The 20,918-nt window shown below is 50.5% G+C and overlaps 6 protein-coding genes across 6 annotated transcripts; 1 reads left to right on the forward strand and 5 right to left on the reverse strand.

The window, feature by feature from the left end:
* Positions 1 to 119: 119 nt before the first annotated feature.
* PFICI_11209 (uncharacterized protein) lies at positions 120 to 2,572 on the reverse strand (the record flags this gene model as incomplete). Its single annotated transcript, XM_007839790.1, has 5 exons — positions 120 to 716; positions 775 to 860; positions 913 to 997; positions 1,059 to 2,142; positions 2,199 to 2,572. The coding sequence occupies 5 exons, from the start codon at positions 2,570 to 2,572 to the stop codon at positions 120 to 122; spliced, it is 2,226 nt and encodes a 741-aa protein (XP_007837981.1).
* Positions 2,573 to 3,808: 1,236 nt separating this feature from the next.
* On the reverse strand, positions 3,809 to 5,278 carry PFICI_11210 (uncharacterized protein; the record flags this gene model as incomplete). The annotated part of the gene is made up of 1 exon (XM_007839791.1): positions 3,809 to 5,278. The coding sequence occupies one exon, from the start codon at positions 5,276 to 5,278 to the stop codon at positions 3,809 to 3,811; it is 1,470 nt and encodes a 489-aa protein (XP_007837982.1).
* A 772-nt stretch (positions 5,279 to 6,050) lies between these two features.
* PFICI_11211 (uncharacterized protein) lies at positions 6,051 to 7,226 on the reverse strand (the record flags this gene model as incomplete). The annotated part of the gene is made up of 1 exon (XM_007839792.1): positions 6,051 to 7,226. One exon carries the CDS (start codon positions 7,224 to 7,226, stop codon positions 6,051 to 6,053), a length of 1,176 nt encoding a protein of 391 aa, XP_007837983.1.
* Positions 7,227 to 9,215: 1,989 nt separating this feature from the next.
* On the reverse strand, positions 9,216 to 11,654 carry PFICI_11212 (Acetyl-coenzyme A synthetase; the record flags this gene model as incomplete). The annotated part of the gene is made up of 7 exons (XM_007839793.1): positions 9,216 to 9,278; positions 9,339 to 9,743; positions 9,802 to 10,062; positions 10,119 to 11,284; positions 11,355 to 11,381; positions 11,479 to 11,502; positions 11,600 to 11,654. The coding sequence occupies 7 exons, from the start codon at positions 11,652 to 11,654 to the stop codon at positions 9,216 to 9,218; spliced, it is 2,001 nt and encodes a 666-aa protein (XP_007837984.1).
* Positions 11,655 to 15,206: 3,552 nt separating this feature from the next.
* PFICI_11213 (Replication factor C subunit 5) lies at positions 15,207 to 16,402 on the reverse strand (the record flags this gene model as incomplete). The annotated part of the gene is made up of 3 exons (XM_007839794.1): positions 15,207 to 15,555; positions 15,616 to 16,238; positions 16,316 to 16,402. The coding sequence occupies 3 exons, from the start codon at positions 16,400 to 16,402 to the stop codon at positions 15,207 to 15,209; spliced, it is 1,059 nt and encodes a 352-aa protein (XP_007837985.1).
* Positions 16,403 to 18,011: 1,609 nt separating this feature from the next.
* On the forward strand, positions 18,012 to 19,918 carry PFICI_11214 (uncharacterized protein; the record flags this gene model as incomplete). The annotated part of the gene is made up of 5 exons (XM_007839795.1): positions 18,012 to 18,105; positions 18,422 to 19,274; positions 19,354 to 19,712; positions 19,772 to 19,847; positions 19,900 to 19,918. The coding sequence occupies 5 exons, from the start codon at positions 18,012 to 18,014 to the stop codon at positions 19,916 to 19,918; spliced, it is 1,401 nt and encodes a 466-aa protein (XP_007837986.1).
* Between the last annotated feature and the right edge of the window lie 1,000 nt (positions 19,919 to 20,918).

The following is a 20,918-nucleotide window of genomic DNA, read 5'->3' on the forward strand; positions in this document are numbered from 1 at the left end:
GACAATACAAGACATGCAAAGTAATAAAGCATGACGGCTGATTCCATTGACATTAATGTAGATCCTCGTGTCGTTACCCTCAAAACAGCTCAGCAAGGAAATCCATGTTTGGAGGCTACTTAAGCCTTCAGCCCATCCAAGTCGGCGGCTATGCCCTTGGCAATCATATCCGCAACAGCCATGGTGGTTACCATTGGGTTGACTCCTGTGGCCGTCGGAAAGACGCTGGCATCGGCAACATGTAGACCTTCGACTCCCCAGACCTTGCCCTTGGCGTCAACCACGCCGTCCTCTGCCGACTTGCTCATGCGGCATGAGCCCATCTGGTGAGCACAGCCCCAGCCGTCGGATGCGCTAACGCCTGTTGCACGAACTGTTGCGAGCCACTTCTCAAACCTCGCTGCTTCCTGCTTCTCATCCTCATCAGTGCTGCGAATGAATGGATCGATGCCTTTCATGCTTGTGCGGATCTCTTCTGCTCCCTCGGCAAATAGAATCTTGAGCAAACCAATAACGCCCTCTAGCGCGTTGGCCCTATCAAAGGCGCCGGGGGTATACACGATGCGCGGTCTCCCTGTCTCTGGGTCTGTGTAGATATGGCCCGTGTCTCTGTCTCGGGGCATGGAAAAAAATGCGTTCAAGTTTCGATATCGGAGGGCCGACATCTTGAAGTCTATACCGCTGCGCCATCTATATTGCGGAAAGACAATCGAGGGCTGTGCTGACATCAGTACTTGTACTAATTTCAGGTAATAGTATTAACCATGTACTCACCACCATGGACAAGGCTTCCAGTTTGGTTCCGTTGCCTTCATTATCCAAATCTTCAAAGGTCGTCACCACACTGCTGATAGCACATCCTTTCGAGTGTCAGTATTCAAGCAAGTGTGGATTGATGGCGAAATCACTTACCTTCCCATGGGTTGACGTCTTGCTTCCAGTATCCAAAGATGACCGTGACAGGATGCATGGCGAGGTTCCGGCCTATTTGCGGATTCTGCACAAATCAATTAGTTTTCCTTCCATGTTTCCGAATGCAGAATTGGACCAGGTCTTACCGCAAGGCCACTCTTTTGCAAAATCACGGGACTCCACAAGGAACCTCCCGAAATGATTACTTTCTTCGCCTTGATCTCAATGTCTCTCGTGACACGCTTACCGAGCGGTCCATTGAGACCGCCCTCGGCATCTCGAGAGACCCATTTGCCCTTGACGCCCGAGGCCTTCTTTCCAGAAGCAAAGTCATCAAACGTGACCTTGTCGACCTGGAAGCCCTCGATGAACTCGGCGCCGTTCTTGGCGGCAGCTGGTAGCCAACTCACCGCGGGACCCTTCTTTCCGGCAGATCCACAGCCCAAATGGCAATGGCCGCAGTAGTGCTCCGCGTTACCATTGTTGTGCGGTGTAACCTTGGCCTTGTAGCCCAGCTTCTTGGCTCCGTCAAGAAGTACTTGACCGCGATGGTTCTGTTGGACGGTGGCATCAGAGACGCCCATGAACTCACAGACCCGATCTAGTGAGTTCTGGAACTCCTGTGTAGCGAACACAGGCAGGCCATGCTTCTTGGCCCAGTCCTGGCGGACATATTCGGGAGGCTGAAGGCTCACGCCCCAATTGACCGCACCACCGCCTCCCCAGGTACTTCCCGACATGATCGATAAAGTGCCGTCTTCACTAGTTATGATGCCGTTCCCATCAAACAAGTGGTAAGCGCCAGTATCTTCTCTCATTGGCAGGTGAGATGGTGGGAAGTAATACCCCTTTTCCACAACAAGGACCCGATGTCCGGCTTTGGCCAACACCTCGGCGCAAACACCTCCGCCGCAGCCCGAGCCCACAATGACCACGTCGGTGTCAATGGTGAGCGGATCATCACCGGCCTCAAACTGCTTAAAGGTATAGTCTTGCACCTTGGCTGCCTTGTACCCTTCTGGGACATCTTTCCAGCCACTGAGGCTTCGGAACCCGGGGCTATGCTGGATCCAGTGATTCGTCGCCAACGCCGTGACGGATTTTGCAAGGCCGTGGAATTTTGTAAAGTACGACGCTTGCCATGCTTGAATGATCTTTTCTCTCGCTTCCGCGGGCAAGTCGTGGAAAGGTGTCATGTAGCCACTGATCATAAGGCTCCCGAAGCGTGTTCTGAGATGATGGTTAGTTTAGTGTCGCGGCAAATGCTGTGGCCAGTGAATACGTACCCAAGCATGTTAATAGCTCCACCAAGCTGCTCTCTCTGCTCTTTTGGGAGCCCTGATAGAGTCCTATACATGTGAGACCGAAAGGCTTCATTATCAGATGGCTTCTCCGACAAGTATGCCTCGAACTCGGCCTGGCTTGGCGGAGAGTTTAATTTGCTCTTGCATGCTTCGTAGTACGACTGGAGCTGGGTTGGCGATACTTCATATCTTCCCTGAACCTCTGCTGATTGAGGGCCGATGGATGGAATCACCGTGTCCATCAAAGCCCACCACGTCTTCCATTGAGCATCGGTGAAGAAGGATGAGGATGGTGGATCCGGAAGCTTGACATCCTGGTGTCCCAGCTCTGATGCGGGTACCTCCTTCGTCGCCATGTTGAAGATATCGTCGTGGTCTGGCGGGTATAAAGAGCAGATATCACAGGATTAGAGAGTCAAACTTGTCCAATCTTGAAGATTATGGTAACAGTTGGTATGATGATGACTGTCAGATTGGAGCTGACCCGAAAATATGGAGATGTTGCCAATCGAGTCCTGCGCGTCTACCTGGGATGCAGGACCAGGGGTACGCTTGGTGCCAAGGCTTGGTCGCAGTGCATGTACTCTGTACGTGTGAGCTATCATGGAAAGTATTCAAGCCGCCACCATGTCTGAGGGTGAGTCGATGGGTAGTAGAGAACCAGAGACCTGGACCAGCCGCTTCAATTAAAGATACAATGATCGTCGTTGTTCCAAGGAGGGGCGACCGAGGCTTGAAGCCCTGAATATGGATCATATGCCAGGCCTAGGCGGTAATGCTGTTTAGGTCTATCTTTGCCTCCATCTGATGGTTGGCACACCTGAAGTGCTGTGCGTATATGCCGACCAAAACGCACAAGCTTGCTCTTCATGCATCAAATCACATCGATGACCGGTACAAAACAACAGACATTTACTACAACATGTCCCTAAGTCCTAAGTCCCCTCCCCTTCCAAGTCCCCGATCAGAGCGACTCTTGGCTAGCCACGTAAATCGTCTAGGTCGCAGATGAGAAAAAATGACTAGTTAGAGCTGAACCCTGTTACCCCGCAACGTGGAGATGGAACCCGAGATCCTTTCCTTTCCTTTGCTCCCCCTCCCCCCCAACTGTCCTAAATACACGGTGCATCCGTAGACCAACAGGTCCACATTTGAGTCTTCTGATTCGTCAAGTCGAGGAGTATCTCGCCTGAACTAAGGCATTGATCTGCGCCATTAGGGGCGGAAGCTCCTTAGCATCAACAGCCGATGGCGAGCTTGATTCTCCCCCATAAATACCTAACCACACTAAGATTAGGGCGCTCGGTGGGTAGGAGGCAGGGTGATTGTATACTCAAAGCACGAAATAGCAAGAGATGGCGAAGTCTTTTGCCTCTCACCAGCCTGATAGCAGAATGGAATTCACGAGTGCTCTTCCAATGTGCGTGCAAAAGAGTCCGAGGTAGTCGCTAGCATATCATGTGAATTCAAACATTGCCCAGAATATCTCGTCTCACAGTTGCAAACACAGCCTTCAGACTAGGTACCTAGGTAAACATAACGCCATGTATTCGGTTCCCCCAACGTCCAATCTCTTCTCACCTTCTCCCCCTTCAACTAACGAAATGCAACCCCTGCGTATAGTTTCCAAATCTAGCATGTAAATAGTCGTGAATGACCTTGTTCCGAGCCCTCCAAGGACCCCGGTCTCCGTACTTCGGGTTTCGGGCCTCGGCCTCCTTGGCGTAGGTCGAGTTGAGATGCCAGTACGGACTCTTCTTCATGCGCGCATCCCTCGGGGCGACCCGCGGCACGCTCACGTGCAGGTCGCGACTCTCCATGTGCTTGATCAGCCGCGTGATGATAAAGGCCGTGTCGTCGGCGCCCATGGTCCACGACGCGTTGGTGTAGCCGACCATGAAGAAGAGGTTGGGCATGTCCTGGATCATGGCGCCGTTCCAGATGAACCGGCCGCCCACGTCGACGGGCTCGCCGTCGACCCGCAGCGGGATCCCGCCGCCCCACTGCATGCGCAGGCCCGTCGCCGTCACGATCAGGTCGGCCTCGAGCTTCTTGCCAATCTCGAGGTCGACGCCGTCCTCGGTCACGGTGCGGATGCGCGACGTGACCACGTCGGCCTTGGGCGTGTGCAGGCACTGGTAAAAGTCGCCGTCGGGCGCAAAGCAGACGCGCTGGTCCCACGGGTTGTAGCGCGGGCTGAAGTGAGGATCCAGGGCAATGCGCGTGGGCAGCAGCTTGGTCGTCTCCTTGAGCAGGAACTTGCGCACGAGCTTGGGGAACCACTCGCACATGAAGACGGAGAACTGGGCATAGGCCATGTACCACCACCGCTCGACGTAGCTGAGCAGCCACTGCGGCCACCACGCGCGCGGGATCATGCCCTGCCACTTTTGCGACGCCGCAATGATATACGACGGGCTCCGCTGCAGCATGGTGATGTGTGCGGCCTTCTTGGCCATGCTCGGGAGCAACGTGATGGCCGTGGCTCCGCTGCCAATGACGACTACCTTCTTGTTGGTGTAATCATAGTCCTCGGGCCAGAACTGTGGGTGAATGACCTTTCCTTTGAATCGATTCAGCCCTGGGATTTCAACCTTGAGAGGTTGCTCAAAGTCATAGTATCCAGCACCCAGGACCGTAAACTTTGCCGTAAAGTTCTTTCTCTTTCCTTCATGATCTACAGCCAGACTCCAACGGTTCGTCTTGGACGACCAGTCGGCCGAGAGCACCTTGTGGCGGAGGTTGATGTATTTATCGAGACCGTGTTTTGCTATGCATTCTTTGATATAGGAAATGATCAAGGGCCCTTCGGCAATGGGACTCTCGTGTGGCCACGGCTGCCAGGAGAAGCCAAACGTGTGCAGGTCAGAGTCCGACCTGATGCCGGGATACTTCCACAGGTCCCAGGTCCCACCAATGTCCTCTCGGTTTTCGAGAATGGCAAACTTTAGATTTGGGAGCCTCGTCTGCAGACGGTAAGCACAGTTGATCCCAGATATACCTGCCCCCACGATAATGAGGTCATATTCGTCTGTGCTGGAAACTGCGTTGCCGACCGCCATGATAGAATACGGTATCTACAGGGACAAAAAGAGAAATTTACAATGCGGACGAACCCTGGGGGAACCCCAATGGAACCCCAGATATACTTATATGGTAGTACAGCGTTCCATGTACACTGTGCAACCTATAAAATAATCAAGAAACGAGGGGAGCGTGTCTCCCTTGAGTAGTAGTGACGTAGCATGGTGGCTTGTCACTTGAGCAACATTCTTGCGGTCGCGTGCGGAGCACCTTTGGATCCCTCGTTCATGATGCAGGAACATATTCAGCTCGACTTCCTCTAGTCCGAGCTTGGTGATTCTTGGGCATGTATTCGGGTTTCGGTTTACAAGCATGGGATCATCAGATATTTGTGCTCAGCCATTATTGATTTCCTTGGCTTTCGTTTGAGATCGGCCCTCTTGAAGCTCTGTATACTCGACAGTGATCATCGTCTTGAACAGATAGCCCCCGCCATCACTAGGCACAATCGTTTCCTAATCCTTGCTCGGGTTGCAATGGTGTTGCGAGACGTGGTGCAGATCCCCGCATCACGAAAAGGAAGCCGAGGTACCCTACAGTGTCAAGGACTGTGTAGGAGAATGTTTTCCACGACGCAGAAGAGCCATCACACAAACTTGATGCTGGCATACAGTATTGGTTATGTGCATTTTGGTGGATTTGGTGAATCTGATGAATTGTTATTTGTGAAAAGCTTATTTCGCTATAGTTGTGTAATAAAATCCACTATGGCCGCTAAGTAAACGACACGACCGACTATAACATCGGTGTTCACAACTTGAGAGGAATGTCGCTCCGACTAGTATCCTCCGGACGCCCCGCCGCCTCGATAAAATCGCCAATGCGACCCGCCACCGTTCTGGCACTCTCGACCCAACCACTGCGGTCGCCAATGAGCAAGGTATCGTGAATCGCCAGCGGCTCGTAAACCGACTCAATCTTGTTACCCTCCACCCGACTCATCTCCTTGACCCATTGAGTTCCGTCAATCTCGAGTATCTCAATGGCGCCTTGCGTGACGAACATTGGAACACGCGTCGCAAACGGATTGCCAAGGGCAGTTATGTACGGATCCGTGACGGGTGTCTTGGCCGCGTACGTGGCTGCACCCCAGCGTGTGAACTCGGGCGGCAGGATATCCGTAGGATAGTTAGGATTGCTCATGTACGTAATGTCGGAACCCAAAGAGTTCTGAGGCGACACCCACGGCGAGATGAGCACGGCGCTCTGTGGGTTGGGTATTCCCAGATCGTTGCCGTACTCGGCCAGGTAGCGCAGAAAGGCAATGGCAAGATTCCCTCCTGCGCTGTCGCCCGAGATGACGATGTTTCGGGGCTGGATCTCGAGGGTGCGCACCAGATAGAGATAGCTGGTCAAGACATCCTGAAGACCGGCAGGAAATGGATTTGTGTCGCCATAGCCCGACAGTCGGTATTGTGGAGCAAAGACCGCATCGACCCTCGCGTATTTGACCAGAGTATTGGACAGAAAGCCCAAACTTGCTGTTCGACCATCGCCCGTGACGAATGCACCGCCATGGATATGCAAAACGACAGTGCCCTGAGGTCCTATATCTCGCGCGGTCTTGAATGAGGGGTACCAAGTTCCTCCTATTGTCGTGGGTGTAACATTGGACTCGAGCGGTCCTTTGTACAAGTTCTTGGAGAATGGTGTTATAGTCTTGAACCTCTCCTTTTCGGCACCAGGTCGGAGGGAAATGGGATCGCTGATACCAATCTTGCTCTGAGCATCAACTACGGTGCGGATCAATTGAGCTTTGAGCGCTTGTTCAAAAGTCCACTCGGGGTGAGGTCTCAGTGACCGGAACAGTCCAAACTTGAATATCCATAATGGGAGACGCGCTAGAAGTGCACTGAGATAATATAGTTGCCAAACTAATCTGAATGGCAGATATGCCTTCCACGGCCACGAATTTGACTTTGCCATGGCAAAATTGTTACAGCTGAGAAACTCAAAACAGAGGTTCAAAAACGACGCAAAGGCGGAAAAAAAAGTGGCATACTAGACTTTTTCTTAAAGCATTTGCGACCCCAAGAAAAACATAATGCAAGAGGCAACGGCGAGACCTATTACAGTGCTGCCACGGTAAGTTATGCACACTGTACTCGATAGCAAATGCCAAGATGTTTATAAGTGCGGTACAACCTCCGCACCAACAACAACCATGTCGCATTGTCACTGCCTGCAAGCCAGTCCCGGCAATGTTGGCGGTTTCATATGCACACGGCCAAACTAAGTAGCTACACCACATATGTACTTGTTCGTGTACGGCAAAACTCATATCGGACCACACAGCGGGCTGTTGGATCACACCGGTAACCCGAGAGAGCATATCCATGCAAGCCACTATTGAACTGGTGATACGATTCACAAAAAGAACCATCAAAAATCAGTACTATAATTAGCTGCAAGCAATTACTCAGTCGAGTATGCACCAACTACAGCCGAGGCTCCTTTAGGCGGGGTATATGATGCGTTCCTTCACTTTAACCAACACGTATTAAGAACCAGCTGTTTGGACATGGATGACCGTGTTACTCTATCATGCATTTCTATCTGCCAACGGTGCTGATAATATTGCCATGACAGCGGAAGGAGAATACGGGCCGACCATTATCGGTCTACTTCGGGCCTGTGGGGCTTCCGTTCTCTTGCATTGCTATACAACTCCGGGCCGGCTGAGTCAGAGGGCTCGGCGAGGCCATAATGCATATAGGTCAGGGGTCTTCGAGCGACAGAAACTTTTATATTCGTTGGCAGTATAATCATATGGTAGTATTCTCGTTGCCAAGTATCTGACATCTGCAAGGGCAGCACAGTCTTTCGAGACAAAGCAGCAATGATCTCACAAGGGGGGCCTCTGAGCATGATCGCCATTGTGCGGTCTATACTGGTTAGTTGTCATGCGTTTATGCTTGCAGCTTGCTATTCACATAGTTAATAGGTGCTACTAGCCATACGAGTATCAATGATACTTCTTGTGCTGCACATTCCGACTTGGCAATGAAATGAGAGTAAATTCCGGTGCCAACCGATATTCGTGGCAGATGCAAATACCTAGCACAATCCAGTCGTCCCATCGTTTCCTTTGATTCCAGAATTATCTAGAGACCTCAAAACGCCTGATATATATATATATATATATCCCGAATATTGATTCAGACGAAATTCAACCGTGCCTCGCTAAACGCATTGAATTCCCTCCCTCTGCTCTTCAAACGCTAACTAGTTGCTTATTCCTATCCCCTTTTTGAATGTTTATTTATCCTATCTAATATATACAAAGTCTGATACACGTGAGTATTATGATAGTAGCTCAAGAAACGGATCATGTGCTTACATTTCTTACCGGAAAAGACGGGTAAGACGGGGAAGACGGAATCAGATATCGCTCATTTGTCCCGTCAAACAGAATATATTGCCCTCCAAGTTGTTTGACGCGACCTTCTCTTGATCTTTTGACTTTCGTCGGTTCGTATAATGGCTCAGACATTTGTTGCGCCTACTTATCATCACTTACTTCTCAAAATCCAAACGCGATCCACTGGTCCATACGAACCAAATGCATCACTATTCTTATAGCTTGGACACGTGGGGTTCTTCACTTCTGACTTGATCCCATGGTGTACATGACAAAATATGGTTGAGTCCTGTTTGTATCTACGAGCGATCAGTAATGGTGAGTGTCATGCAATCTGCATTAACATTTCAGCTGTGCGAGCGTGCCATCATTCCAACAGGCGAATGTCGTTGTTGTTCTTTGATATTTATTTGATTTGATTGTACAGTAGGTAAGCTGTCTGTGTCGCAGCTGGAATCACACGCGCTCCTTGCCCAAATAGTCATGAGACAAACATGTCGATCGTGGTATCAGTAGCTCCTCTCCTTCCTCCCATGTTTATTCCTTCAACCTCATCATTTCTTCTTTGAATCTGCCACAATGGCACTAATTTTGTTGACAACATCAGGGTCAGACAGCTAAAAGTCGTCATGTTAGTGATGCATTGACAATTTCAGGATTTGTGAACTGTTACTTACAGTTGACGTGTCGCCTATCGAGTCGTGCTCTCCAGCTAGGATCTTTCTTAGAATGCGACGCATGATCTTGCCACTGCGCGTCTTGGGAAGGTCAGGCACGATGAAGACTGCCTTGGGTGCAGCAAAGGGACCAATGCTCTTCCGCACTTGTAGGATAAATTCCTTGCGGAGTGCATCGCTAGCCTCGTTGCCATCCTTGATAGCCACGAAAGCGTTCACAGTCTGTCCAGTGAGTTCATCTGCCACACCAACAACTGCAGCCTCGGCGATCGCGTGGTGCTCGATCAGAGCAGCTTCGATCTCGGCGGTCGAAAGACGATGGCCGCTAACGTTGACGACATCATCTACACGGCCACGGATCCAGTAGAAGCCCTCGTGGTCACGACCGGCTCCATCTCCAGTGAACTGTACACTCATCAGCACGCTTACTTTTACAGCATTTGCAATGCGCGGAAATACTTACATAGTAGCCCTTGTATACATTCAGGTATGTGTCCATATATCTCTTGTGCGAGCCGTAGACGGTTCTCGCCATGCTGGGCCAAGGCTGCTTGAAGGCAAGCACTCCCTCGACATCATTTCCGTGAATTTCTTCGCCGGAAACCGGGTCGATGATGGCAGGCTCAATGCCAAAGAAGGGCAACGAGGCGCTACCTGGCTTGGTAGGAGTAACACCAGCAAGCGGTGTGATGACGTTGGAACCAGTCTCGGTTTGCCAGTAAGTCTACGGTTGTTAGAATCCGATATTTGTTTTTGCCCCAAGATTTTGTCACAACTTACGTCCACAATGTGTGCTTCCTCCTTACCAACGACCTCAAAGTACCACTTCCAGACCTCGGCGGCAATCGGTTCACCTACAGAGCCAAGGACTCGAAGGTGAGCCATCTTGTGCTTGACGTAGTCATCTCCAGCACGCTTGAGTAGTCGCAGTGCCGTTGGTGCAACATAGAATTGGGTAACCTGGTGCTTCTCAATGATATCCCAGTACCGGGAGAAGTTGGGGTAGGCGGGTGTACCCTCAAAGACAACGGTCGAGACACCTAGCAACAACGGAGCGTACAGGACATAGGTGTGTCCAGTGATCCAACCGACGTCGCCACCACAGAAGTAACGGTCGCCATCATGAATGTCAAAGACATATTTGCCAGTCATGGCGGCGCCCAGCAGGTAGCCACCAGTGGAGTGCAAAACACCCTTGGGCTTGCCCGTTGATCCCGATGTGTACAGCAGGAAGAGAGGATCTTCCGAGTCCATGGTCTCGGGAGCAATGTACGAAGGCCACTTCTCAACCTCCTCGTGCCACCACAGATCCCGGCCAGGAGTCCAAGGGGTGTCGGGGTTTCCGGTCCTCTTGTAGACAAGCACGTTGGTCACATCAGGGCACTGCTTGAGAGCTTCATCCACAATCTTCTTGGTGCCAATCAACTTGCCTCCACGCTTGCCCTCGTCGGTCGTAATGACAACCTTGGACTTGGCGTCAAGGATACGGTCTCGTAGCGAGTCTGACGAGAAACCGGCAAAGACGACAGAGTGGATGGCTCCGATACGGACAACTGCCAACAAGGCAATGATGGCCTCGGGAATCATGGGAAGATAGATGGCAACGGTATCTCCCTTGCGGACACCCATCTGCTTGAGGGTCCATGCAGTCCTGCTCACCTCTCGGAGAAGTTCGGCATAAGTCAAGTTTCGGCCATCTTGAGGCTCGTCGGCCTCGTAGATAATGGCAACCTTGTCCGGGTTCTTGATGGCGTGTCTATCGACGCAGTTGTACGAAGCATTGAGTTGACCCTCCAAGAACCAGGCACTGTCACCGTCATTTAGCGTGCCAGTGCGCACAGTCTGGAAATCACGTTGCCAAGTGAGCAGCTCCCGTGCCTTTTGACCCCAAAACTTGTCTGGGTTGGTGATGGACTCTTGGTACATTTTCTGGTACTCCTCCAGGCCTACATTATGATTGTGAGCATGCATTCCACCCTCACAGCCATCCATAATAGCAAGAGTAGGCCGACTTACTGCCGATATGGGGTTTGCTAGGGTGCTCTGTAATTGCACGTTAGACCCACTGATTTCACCTGCATACAGGAAAAAGAGCTCGCTCGCTCGCGGCGGCTTCTTTTTAAAATTGGGTGCTCCTTACTGTCAAGCATTTTCTGCGGCGGGTCTGCCAGGCACATTCCATTGTCAGCAATCACGTCTCATTCTACTTTTTCTTTTCTTTCGATCATTCGAGGTCATTATGCCTCTACGGGGCATCTTACGGAAGGTGTCGACCTCGTGGGCCTCGGCCACCACCGGGGTCTTGCCGTTGGACATGATTCTTTTGGTGGGCTGCTGCCGCTGCTGCTGAGCTTCTGCGCGTTCGGCTCTCAGTCAGGTCAGATCAGGGTAGGCGGGGTAGCTTCTGTTGAGCTCCGGACTAATGTGTCAGCAGTCTCAGACGGACAAGAGGAGAAAGATGGCTCTCTCTCCTACTCGAACTCGGCGACAAGAACAATCTTCTTTCTCCAAGAGGAGGGAATATATGGAAGAGGTAAAAAAGGAAGAGATAAATTGAGGCTCGGAGGAAGAACGGAGAAGCAAAAAGTGATGCGCACCCAGATTGAGACAGCAGCGTGGGAAGTTTTTGTATTACGGCAAAATAATGAATGATGGCCCGAAGGTGAATAACAGACTCCAGTGCCTCCCTCTGGGCCCTGCATACGCGCTAGTGGCATGCGACGGCCGGGATGTTTCTGCTTCCAGTGGACCATTCGCGCTGACGGCTTCCGCTCGACCGCGAGCCAACTCCCCAATCATTGGTACTCCGAAGACAATATGCCCCGATCGGGTGATATCGATGTTACTCAACGATTTTCTAGTTTCTAGCAATGTGGTTACTGCTAGGTACATAATCTTTCAAGTAAAGGAACACTATTTATTTTCACAACTATATACATTAGGACATAAACTTGAAGATTACTCTATAAGCATTCAATACACAAATCATTTAAGCGCGAAGCCGAAGCCGATAAAATAATATATTTACTATATTGTCATATATTTTACCAGCCTTTAGCGCTATCGGCGGTTTATTTGGTCCCTTGTCTTTTGAGGCTGTCATTTTCCCCCAGACCACGGGTGGTTTCCGCACATTCCAAGTGCTGACAACGGTACACCACAATACACCTTTTTGGGCTTCCAGACGAGTCTCGAATGTCAGGAACTCTATATGTGGGAAACCTAATGGCCAACAAAAGCTCCCAATTCAACTCTCTCAGACAGGCGGTACGCCGGGTGCCGACATGGTTCAGCCTGAGGTCCAATGAGAGTCGCTTAGCCGTGCAGCCTACCGTGGGTATGTAGACGAACTAGTAACCATGCGAACCATGTTGCCGACGACCTCTCTCGATTCTGAAATGTTACCCGGGCCGGAGACCACAGGCGAGCCGCGCATTGAAAGAGCTCTCTCTCGAGACTTGCGGGAGGAAGGGAACTGCTAAGGATAACCATGCTCTATAACAATGTATCGCCCATTACGTGAAATTGCGTAACTCAAGCCAGGCAGAGCCGATTATTCAAGGACATTATAAATAAAACTAAAGGGTAGTCCACTACTGTTAGTAACTTGAAATCGCGCAACCTTTTTTAGCAGCAAAGTTGAACGGCGCCGATGTAGGCAAAATGGATTCCAGATTTGTGAGTGGTGTAGGTAGGTAAATGTAGGTACCCTTCAGGCTTCTGTTTATCGCTTTTTTCACCTGTTCAGGCGATCCGGTTGATAGGAAGTACAAATCCTGGCGCGGCTTTTTTTCATTCTTTCTTCTACTAACCCTCTGCCCATGATCATCATCCTCCACTCTCCCCGATCCCTGTCACGAGTGCTTCCAAATTCTTGCATGGCAGTTGGGATTTCAAATGCACGTTCGAGCCGGGCCCAAGGCCCTGAACCCCGCATCTTTAAAGTATACGTACATCAAGTCGCGTACCTTTACCACGTATGTATGCTGGCTGTGGCTCTCTGGCACAGACACCGAGTTGGTATCTGTCATCCTTCTGCATTTATTTATGGGGAAGCGTGCCGCCAATTCGGGTCAACTGTTTGGAATGGCCGTTCATGCTACAGGGCAACCTTAGCAATAATACTGGGGGGGCGAGGGTTACATGGTTGAGATCCAACAATGTACTACCTGTGCATCTCTCAGCAAGGGAGTATGCGACTCTCGCATCATATCATCACAGCGTTACGCGAGTTGACTCTCAATCTGTCTATCAACCACCTGCAACATGCATACTGTACTCTGTATCTAGGCAGGACCACTCTTTCTTCTGCACCCGTGTTGCATATCTTGCATATATTCAAGGTCAATGGACAGGATAACATCAAGGTCCCAGTCGTCCGACCGCCCCTAACCTAGTTCTTCCCATGGCAAGCAATTGATCAGCAGGATTGTGATCTCAACCTAAACGCTTTGGCCCTTGGGTACGTTACCACTACGTACACACATGAGCAGGCCAACCTAGACTTTGTCTTCCGTTCTCCCATTTGCCAAGGGTCTCCAGAAACGCGGGGAAGCCATCATATGCGCTCGCCGAGTATGGGTGGCCGACCTTGGGCGATCAGCCCATACGTGGGTGAAGAAAGTGGGTCGAGGAGGAATCAATGAGCAGCACTTGGGGTTTCTAGTGTACATAACCTCTCCATTTTACCTACTGACTACCGGTGAACTATTGTCTCTGATCAGCCCACGCCAGTCTTAAACAAGCGTTTGCACACATGGCTTGAATAAGCCAGCACAAACTGCTCAAATGATGACACTGGTGTATGGTACGTTGCAGCCAAAAAGTGAACTTGATAGCGAGAGTGGTGGTTTAGAAACCTGCGGGATCCCGACTTCTTCTTTTTTTCCTAGGACCTCCCAGACCGTCCCTGGAAAACACCACCCACGTGAGGGTTCACCTATCCGAAGGCCCTTGAACCCCGATATCTTTATGCGGCTAAATATTTCCCATTCATCGTATGGGCCCAAGAAAACAAAAAGTAAAAGAAGAAGATATGCTTCATGGCTAGGTCCCGCTCGCTGTCGCCCGAAATCATTAGGCCTCGGTTATTCCATACACTTGGTTTCTCCCTTCAGCCATTGCCCCCCTACGCTACTAGAGCAGGTCTGAAGTCAGACCTGGATCATCACTACATTAGGGCGAACTTGAGTGCCGCGGGCGGACTTGGCTATCTCGTAGGTACACTGATCTCTTATATGACTGCAAGGGTCAACAGACAAATAAGTGTCGGTATATTTGTCTGTTTAACCCCTAGAGCGCTCATGTACTTGTTTAAAAAAAATATTAATATAGCCCTGCGTCCGATGAAACCGCATCGAATGCCGTCAGGCATGACTACTTCAAACACAGGTTCCAAGGCCCGAGGCCGAGCGGAAGCACGCCAAGCGCCGGCCCGAAGATTAGCGACTGTGTGACCTTTACACGGCAGTATATGGACGGGGCTTTGGTCTGATGTTGGCAATCAGGTCCAACGGTTTCCCTACTCCAATCACGGGCCAAATCTTCCTTCTTCCTGTCCCTTCCTTCCCTCGTGGTCCGTTCCATCGGGTCTCTTGTGCGCGAGCTGAGGCGACGGCTCAATGTAGGGGTTTCGGACCTGATACACAGTGCCCCATATCATTCGCCTGCCGGCAGAGGAGCGATATACAACACGCCATGTGCAAGGACTCCGCCAAGATACCCAGACTCGATTAATGTGCTGGTACCACAAATTTTGACACAGAGAATCAATCATTTTTGTCCCATCAATGACTATATCAGTCAAGACTCCTTGTATGCGACAAACAAAGCCGGACGCCATTGCTCTCCCACATAACCTCAGTAGTCTTACATGTCCATTTGCATAAGATAGATTTCAAGTATCCTCATAAACTTGGCCACAAAAGCCTCCAGGTGAAATATGACCTTGGTGCCCATTTTGATGCGGTGCTCATAAAAGGCAGACCACTTGATCACTTCCCACTTCAGGTCGTCGTCTATCAAAGCAATGAGCTTGAATGTGAGCGTCTTGAGAATAGTCGTCGGGGGTATGCAGTGCGTAAGCAGATCGTAGAGTTTGGCGCGGACCTGCAAAATCCGGGCAGGCGAGTGTTCGTCCATGATCTCCTTGGCGATTTGGCCGATAAGAGCCTCCCAATCAGGGGGTGGTATAGGAGTGGTATCTGTCACTTTCTCGCTACATGGAGGTTAGCACAAATCATAGCACAAAAAGGCAAAGATGTCGACTTGAACATACTTTTGTGCGTGCACTGCCTCGTACATCAACAAGGCCTTTCTCAAATTCCGTCCGCTTTCTTCTGCGATTCGCTTGTGCAGACCCGGGACGATTGGCCAGCCCTCCTTCTTTGCTGAGACCGCCAGTGCCGAGCTGATCTCATCAATTGTCGGCGCCGCAACACGGACCAACAATGTACGACTGCGAATGGGCGCGATGATATTGGCCGTGCTGTTGGCGAGCAAGATTAATCGCAAGTTCGGGCTGTACTTTTCCATCGTTCGTCTCAATGCTGCTTGGGCATCTCTGGTAAGGTGGTCGGCTTCATTGATGACCACGACTTTGAACCGCTGCTTGGCACTCTGATCCACCTGTTGCGTTTGTGCGACTTCTTTAAGCAGGTCTTGTACCACGACACGGTCATAATTGCCTACGTCTGAAGGGGTGATCTCGAGGTGGTATACGGACGCGACAATGTTGAACTCCAGCTTGCGGTTGCTGCTTGTTTGGAACACACGAGCATCGATCTTGATCTTTTCTACGCCCGGCCCGTAAAGCTCCTTGAGTGTTGCAACGATACGGGTCTTCTTGCCAGCACCAGACGGACCGTAGACGAGAAGATGTGGGAAATCGCCGCTTTGTGCCTGTAGTTGGTAAATCTTGAATTAGACTCGTTCCATTTGTACATGAAAAGTATCATGAGGGATTCTCATCAACTAACCAATGATCGCAAGCGCTCCGAGAGTTCTGAATGGTATGTCAATTGGTCCAGAGACCGTGGCCGATGTTTGTCGACAATGAGAGCCATGACCACTGATATTGACTCCTTCAAGCCTCGTACGATTCCCTGGTGCTGTTCACAAGACTCAAAGTTTCAGAAGTGAGAACGCGTCACTGATGTGATCTTGATTTGTTTGTATGTTTGCTGGCAGAATTTGCTTGGTAAGTCTGAGGCTTGACAATGACGATTTCTCGGGGCCAGGACGCGTTAATGGATTTCCAAAAGACGCGTTGAATTCGAATTGCTACCTAGAAATTGTGCTAAGCCTATTACGGACAGGCCTGAAGTGCCCCTCGCTGCCTCGCAAAACCCGGCGATTTGACGTGGGGCAGCGCCGATAACGTTGTTCGACCCCTCCTTTTCTGCCGTGTACATACTCTGTACGATGTCTCGAGTCTTGACTCCTGACATTGTACAAATCGTACGGCAGTTGTGCACTAGTGCTGAGACCGAAGTCGCATGGCGGTTACACACTGGGGTAAAGACAGTCTCAGGATGCCAAGACTGTGAAATCTAGACGTTTTCTAGATTGTTACTTTACCTGCCAAGAACGACATTCACAGCGGCGAGGGTCGTGGTATCCGACATACTTTGATCCTATGGAGATCACTCCGGAGCCCACTACCTGGATATTCACGCTTTTGGTCTCGTTCAATTTCTTGTTTCTCTGACGTAGCATAAAGCGTACCTCGTCATCAATAATCTGTGCTTCTTCATTGGCGAAGCAAGGGCGCCTTGCCGGTCACCCAAGCCAGTATTTCCCTGCTTTTGCTCCGAATGCCACCAACCTCAGGTGTCACGTATATATGAATAGCGAGAATAGTTGGCGCCGGGCTTGCAGAAGGAACTCTTCAAACTCGGGCAACGAGACCAGCAGAATGGCCCTTTGTGATTGTCGGCGCTCAAAAACAGTGGCGTCGTTCCACAGCTTATAGGAATAAGTCAGGGGATAGGTGTATAGCAGCGAAACAAGGTTATATATGGTAGGTGCGTGTTTCGTTTTGATCCTCCAGGATGTGGATCAGCGCGAAAACGCGGCAGGACGAGAAGAACAAGTAGATTTTTAATGAGATCGTACATTTCAGGAGACGTTGGATAATGTATGGACCAGACGTATAGGGAGGCATTTGCCAGTCCCCTATGTTGATTAGGTGCTGCAACGAAACCAGAAGGGAGAAGAAAGATACCAACGACACACACCGCAGCTACGTAACCCCACTTCGTATCGAAAAAGAATCGGTGCCGACTCAGGAGGGAAGAAAGCAGCAGTAGCAGCAGTACGGAATAGCAGCAGCCCATTATTTTTCACCGATTCGCGATCCCCTTCACTTTTCAATCTACAGAGCACACGCCGCCTGTTCGACCCATTTCCTGGCCAAGAGGAGAACTCGCTCTTTTCCTTCGCCTTCGCGTTTAGTTCGTGATTGCATTTGCAGCCCGTGCTGAAGTTGAAGTGTGCTACATCCATACATCCATCGCATCATTTTTTGGCTGCCTCCAGCCCATCTGATCTGCACTGAATAAATACTACAGCTGTGCCCTTCACTACTACAGTACTTCCCTGTAGCATCTTATTTTTTCCTCCCCCAGTTGGCATCTCGTCATTTTAGAGCAACGACAACAAAATTCGCCCAAGATGTCTTTCAACGCCAGAAAGTTCTCCATGAACCGCAACACGGGTGTGCCCCGTCCTGCTCGTCGTTTCAGTATCGGCGAGACTGGCGCTCAAGGTATAATCAATCTCCCAACCCGTCTCCCTAACTGCTTTCAGCCCAATTTGCTTTCCTCCCTCCCATGCATGCCTAATGTCCCTCGCAACGTTGGTTTGCGGGTGATAGCCAATCTGCCTTTTCAACTCTATTTCCTGTCAGACAAACTCTACCACTACAAGTTGACAATACCGCTTGTCTTCAACAATCTTGGCAAATGCGGGTCAATAAGCAATTTATGCATGACAAGCTATACTGCAACACGCCTTGGCATGGAACAATGACAGTGAACTTGGGAAAAACGAACCGTGGGCTAACGACTTCTTCACCTGCACAGAGACCAGCTCCAAGATCCATCGTCAGTTCCGTGCTGCCCACGAGGGTCATCTTCCCCACGCCGGTCTCGATGCCACCAGAGCTTCCACCGGTGTAGTCTGGTGTACTGAGCGTGCCAGCGAATATGGCTTCCTCGAGGAGCCCGAGAAGTGGGCAAACCTGGGCCAAGGCGCCCCCGAGGTCGAGGACGATATCGAGGGCTGCTTCCAGCGCCCTTCCACCATTGACGTTACCACTGCTGCCCGCGAGTACGGTCCGACTGCCGGTATCAAGCCCCTCCGTGAGGCTGTCGCACACATGTACAACGAGATGCACCGCCAGGGCAAGGAGTCGCAATACACATGGGAGAACGTGGCCATCGTCCCTGGTGGTCGTGCTGGTCTGATCCGTATCGCTGCCGTCTTGAACAACGCCTACGTCGGTTTCTTCATTCCCGACTACACAGCCTACAACGAGATGTTGTCTCTGTTCAAGAACTTTGCCGCCATTCCCACCCCCTTGAGCGAGGAGGACGGCTACCACATCCACCCCGACATCATTGCTGCCGAGATTGCTCGTGGAACCTCTGTCATTCTGACATCGAACCCCAGAAACCCGACCGGTCGTGTCGTGGCCAACCCTGAGTTGACCGAAATTCAAGACCTTTGCAGAGGCAGAGCTACCCTGATCAGCGACGAGTTCTACTCTGGATACAACTACACCAGTAACTGCGACGGTACCACCATTTCTGCTGCCGAGAACGTCGAGGATGTTGACGAGGACGATGTCCTGATTATTGATGGTCTCACCAAGCGCTTCCGCCTGCCTGGCTGGCGTATCGCATGGATCCTGGGTCCCAAGGAGTTCATCAAGGCGTAAGCTGTCCTCCCATAGCTGCATCACTGTTGCAAGACTGTCGTGGCTCCAAGCACATGAGACTAACCATGAACTTAGTATCGGCTCCTGCGGTTCTTACCTCGATGGTGGCGCCAACGCTCCTTTCCAAGAGGCCGCCATTCCCATGCTTGAGCCTTCTCTCGTGCAAAAGGAGATGGTTGCGCTACAGAGACATTTCCGCGACAAGCGCGACTATGTCATCAAGCGTCTCCGTGACATGGGTTTCGTGATCAAGTACGTGCCTGACAGCACCTTCTACATCTGGCTCAACCTCGAGGGTCTGCCAGGCCCCATCTCCGACGGTCTCAACTTCTTCCAGGCCTGTTTGGAGGAGAAGGTTATTGTTGTGCCAGGTATCTTCTTCGACCTGAACCCCTCCAGACGTAGGGATCTCTTTGACAGTCCTTGCCACCACTGTAAGTTTCTCTGTCTGAACAAGAAGCCGACACATGGATATCTGCTAACATTATCGCAGTTGTCCGTTTCTCGTATGGCCCCAGAATGGAGACCCTGAAGCTGGGTTGCGATGGTATCGAGAGAGTCGTCCAGAAGTAAGTTTCTCGCGACTTCGTGATGCAATTCAAAAGACTAACATTGCCTCAGGTTTAGAAAATCCGCCTAGACATCGGATGTCGAGATAACATTGAATAGGAGCATGTCATCAATAAGCGCTTAGCACGACTTTTGATAATCGATACGCCTTGGTCTGTGGGATTAGACCTCCCGTGAATGCATTATGCAAGATGCCGATAGAGGTACTAGATACTGTTAGCAAGTTTCATAAGAATGAATGAATAAAAAGCGAGAATCGATTTGCCTACCATGACTCAAAATTTGTTCAAATGGATCCGGGGCATGTGACACGCGAATGAAAGTATATGAATATTTGGTATACTTTCAATAGACAACGTAGACGAAGGGGATAAATATGGGTTCTATCTAGTCTTTTAATTGGAACTCGGTCAATTCAACCACTGTGACAAGGATATATTACCAATTCATAAGATGGAATTTCTGCCGAGGTACCCGGGGAACATCGGGGGCCCGTTCCGCCCGGCCGGACGTATAAGACCAGTGTCACACTCCACATAGCCAAGGTATCTATGTACATTCATTCCATGTGGTACACAAGACTGCTGACGAGGTTAGAGAAAGAGGCCAGAACTTGCAAAACTAAGCTGGTATTATGTCGCCAAGCTCAAGGTGTTATGTCTGTATTGGTTACATTGTCAGCCGCCACCATAAGATTTGTTTCTCGTAGATTGCCCTTGCGGCTCTCCAATGGTGACAGATAGTGTAGAAAAGACGTTTCGCCAGGTCAATACGTCGGCTCTCTGCGTTCTCTGTCACTATAGGATAATCTGTTCAGGCAGTAGCTCGTGTAGTGTATACAGAAAATCGACCGATTCTCCACATGGCAACCATTGAAGAAAATATACAAGTCCCTCCTGTACTTGGCGGTTCGAGGATATCTACACCCAAGAGTACACATATTTTCTTCCCATCCAATCTATCATGAATGCATGGATGGCTTTACTTTGTTGATGTACCGTTTCGCTTCCATTGATGCCCGGTTTTGCTACTCAATTGTCTATCTGCTGACACGCGTAGGCAGCAACAAG

The sequence above is a fragment of the Pestalotiopsis fici genome, assembly GCF_000516985.1.
Source record: "Pestalotiopsis fici W106-1 unplaced genomic scaffold PFICI_Scf_8, whole genome shotgun sequence".
Classification (NCBI taxonomy): Eukaryota; Fungi; Ascomycota; class Sordariomycetes; order Amphisphaeriales; family Sporocadaceae; genus Pestalotiopsis; species Pestalotiopsis fici.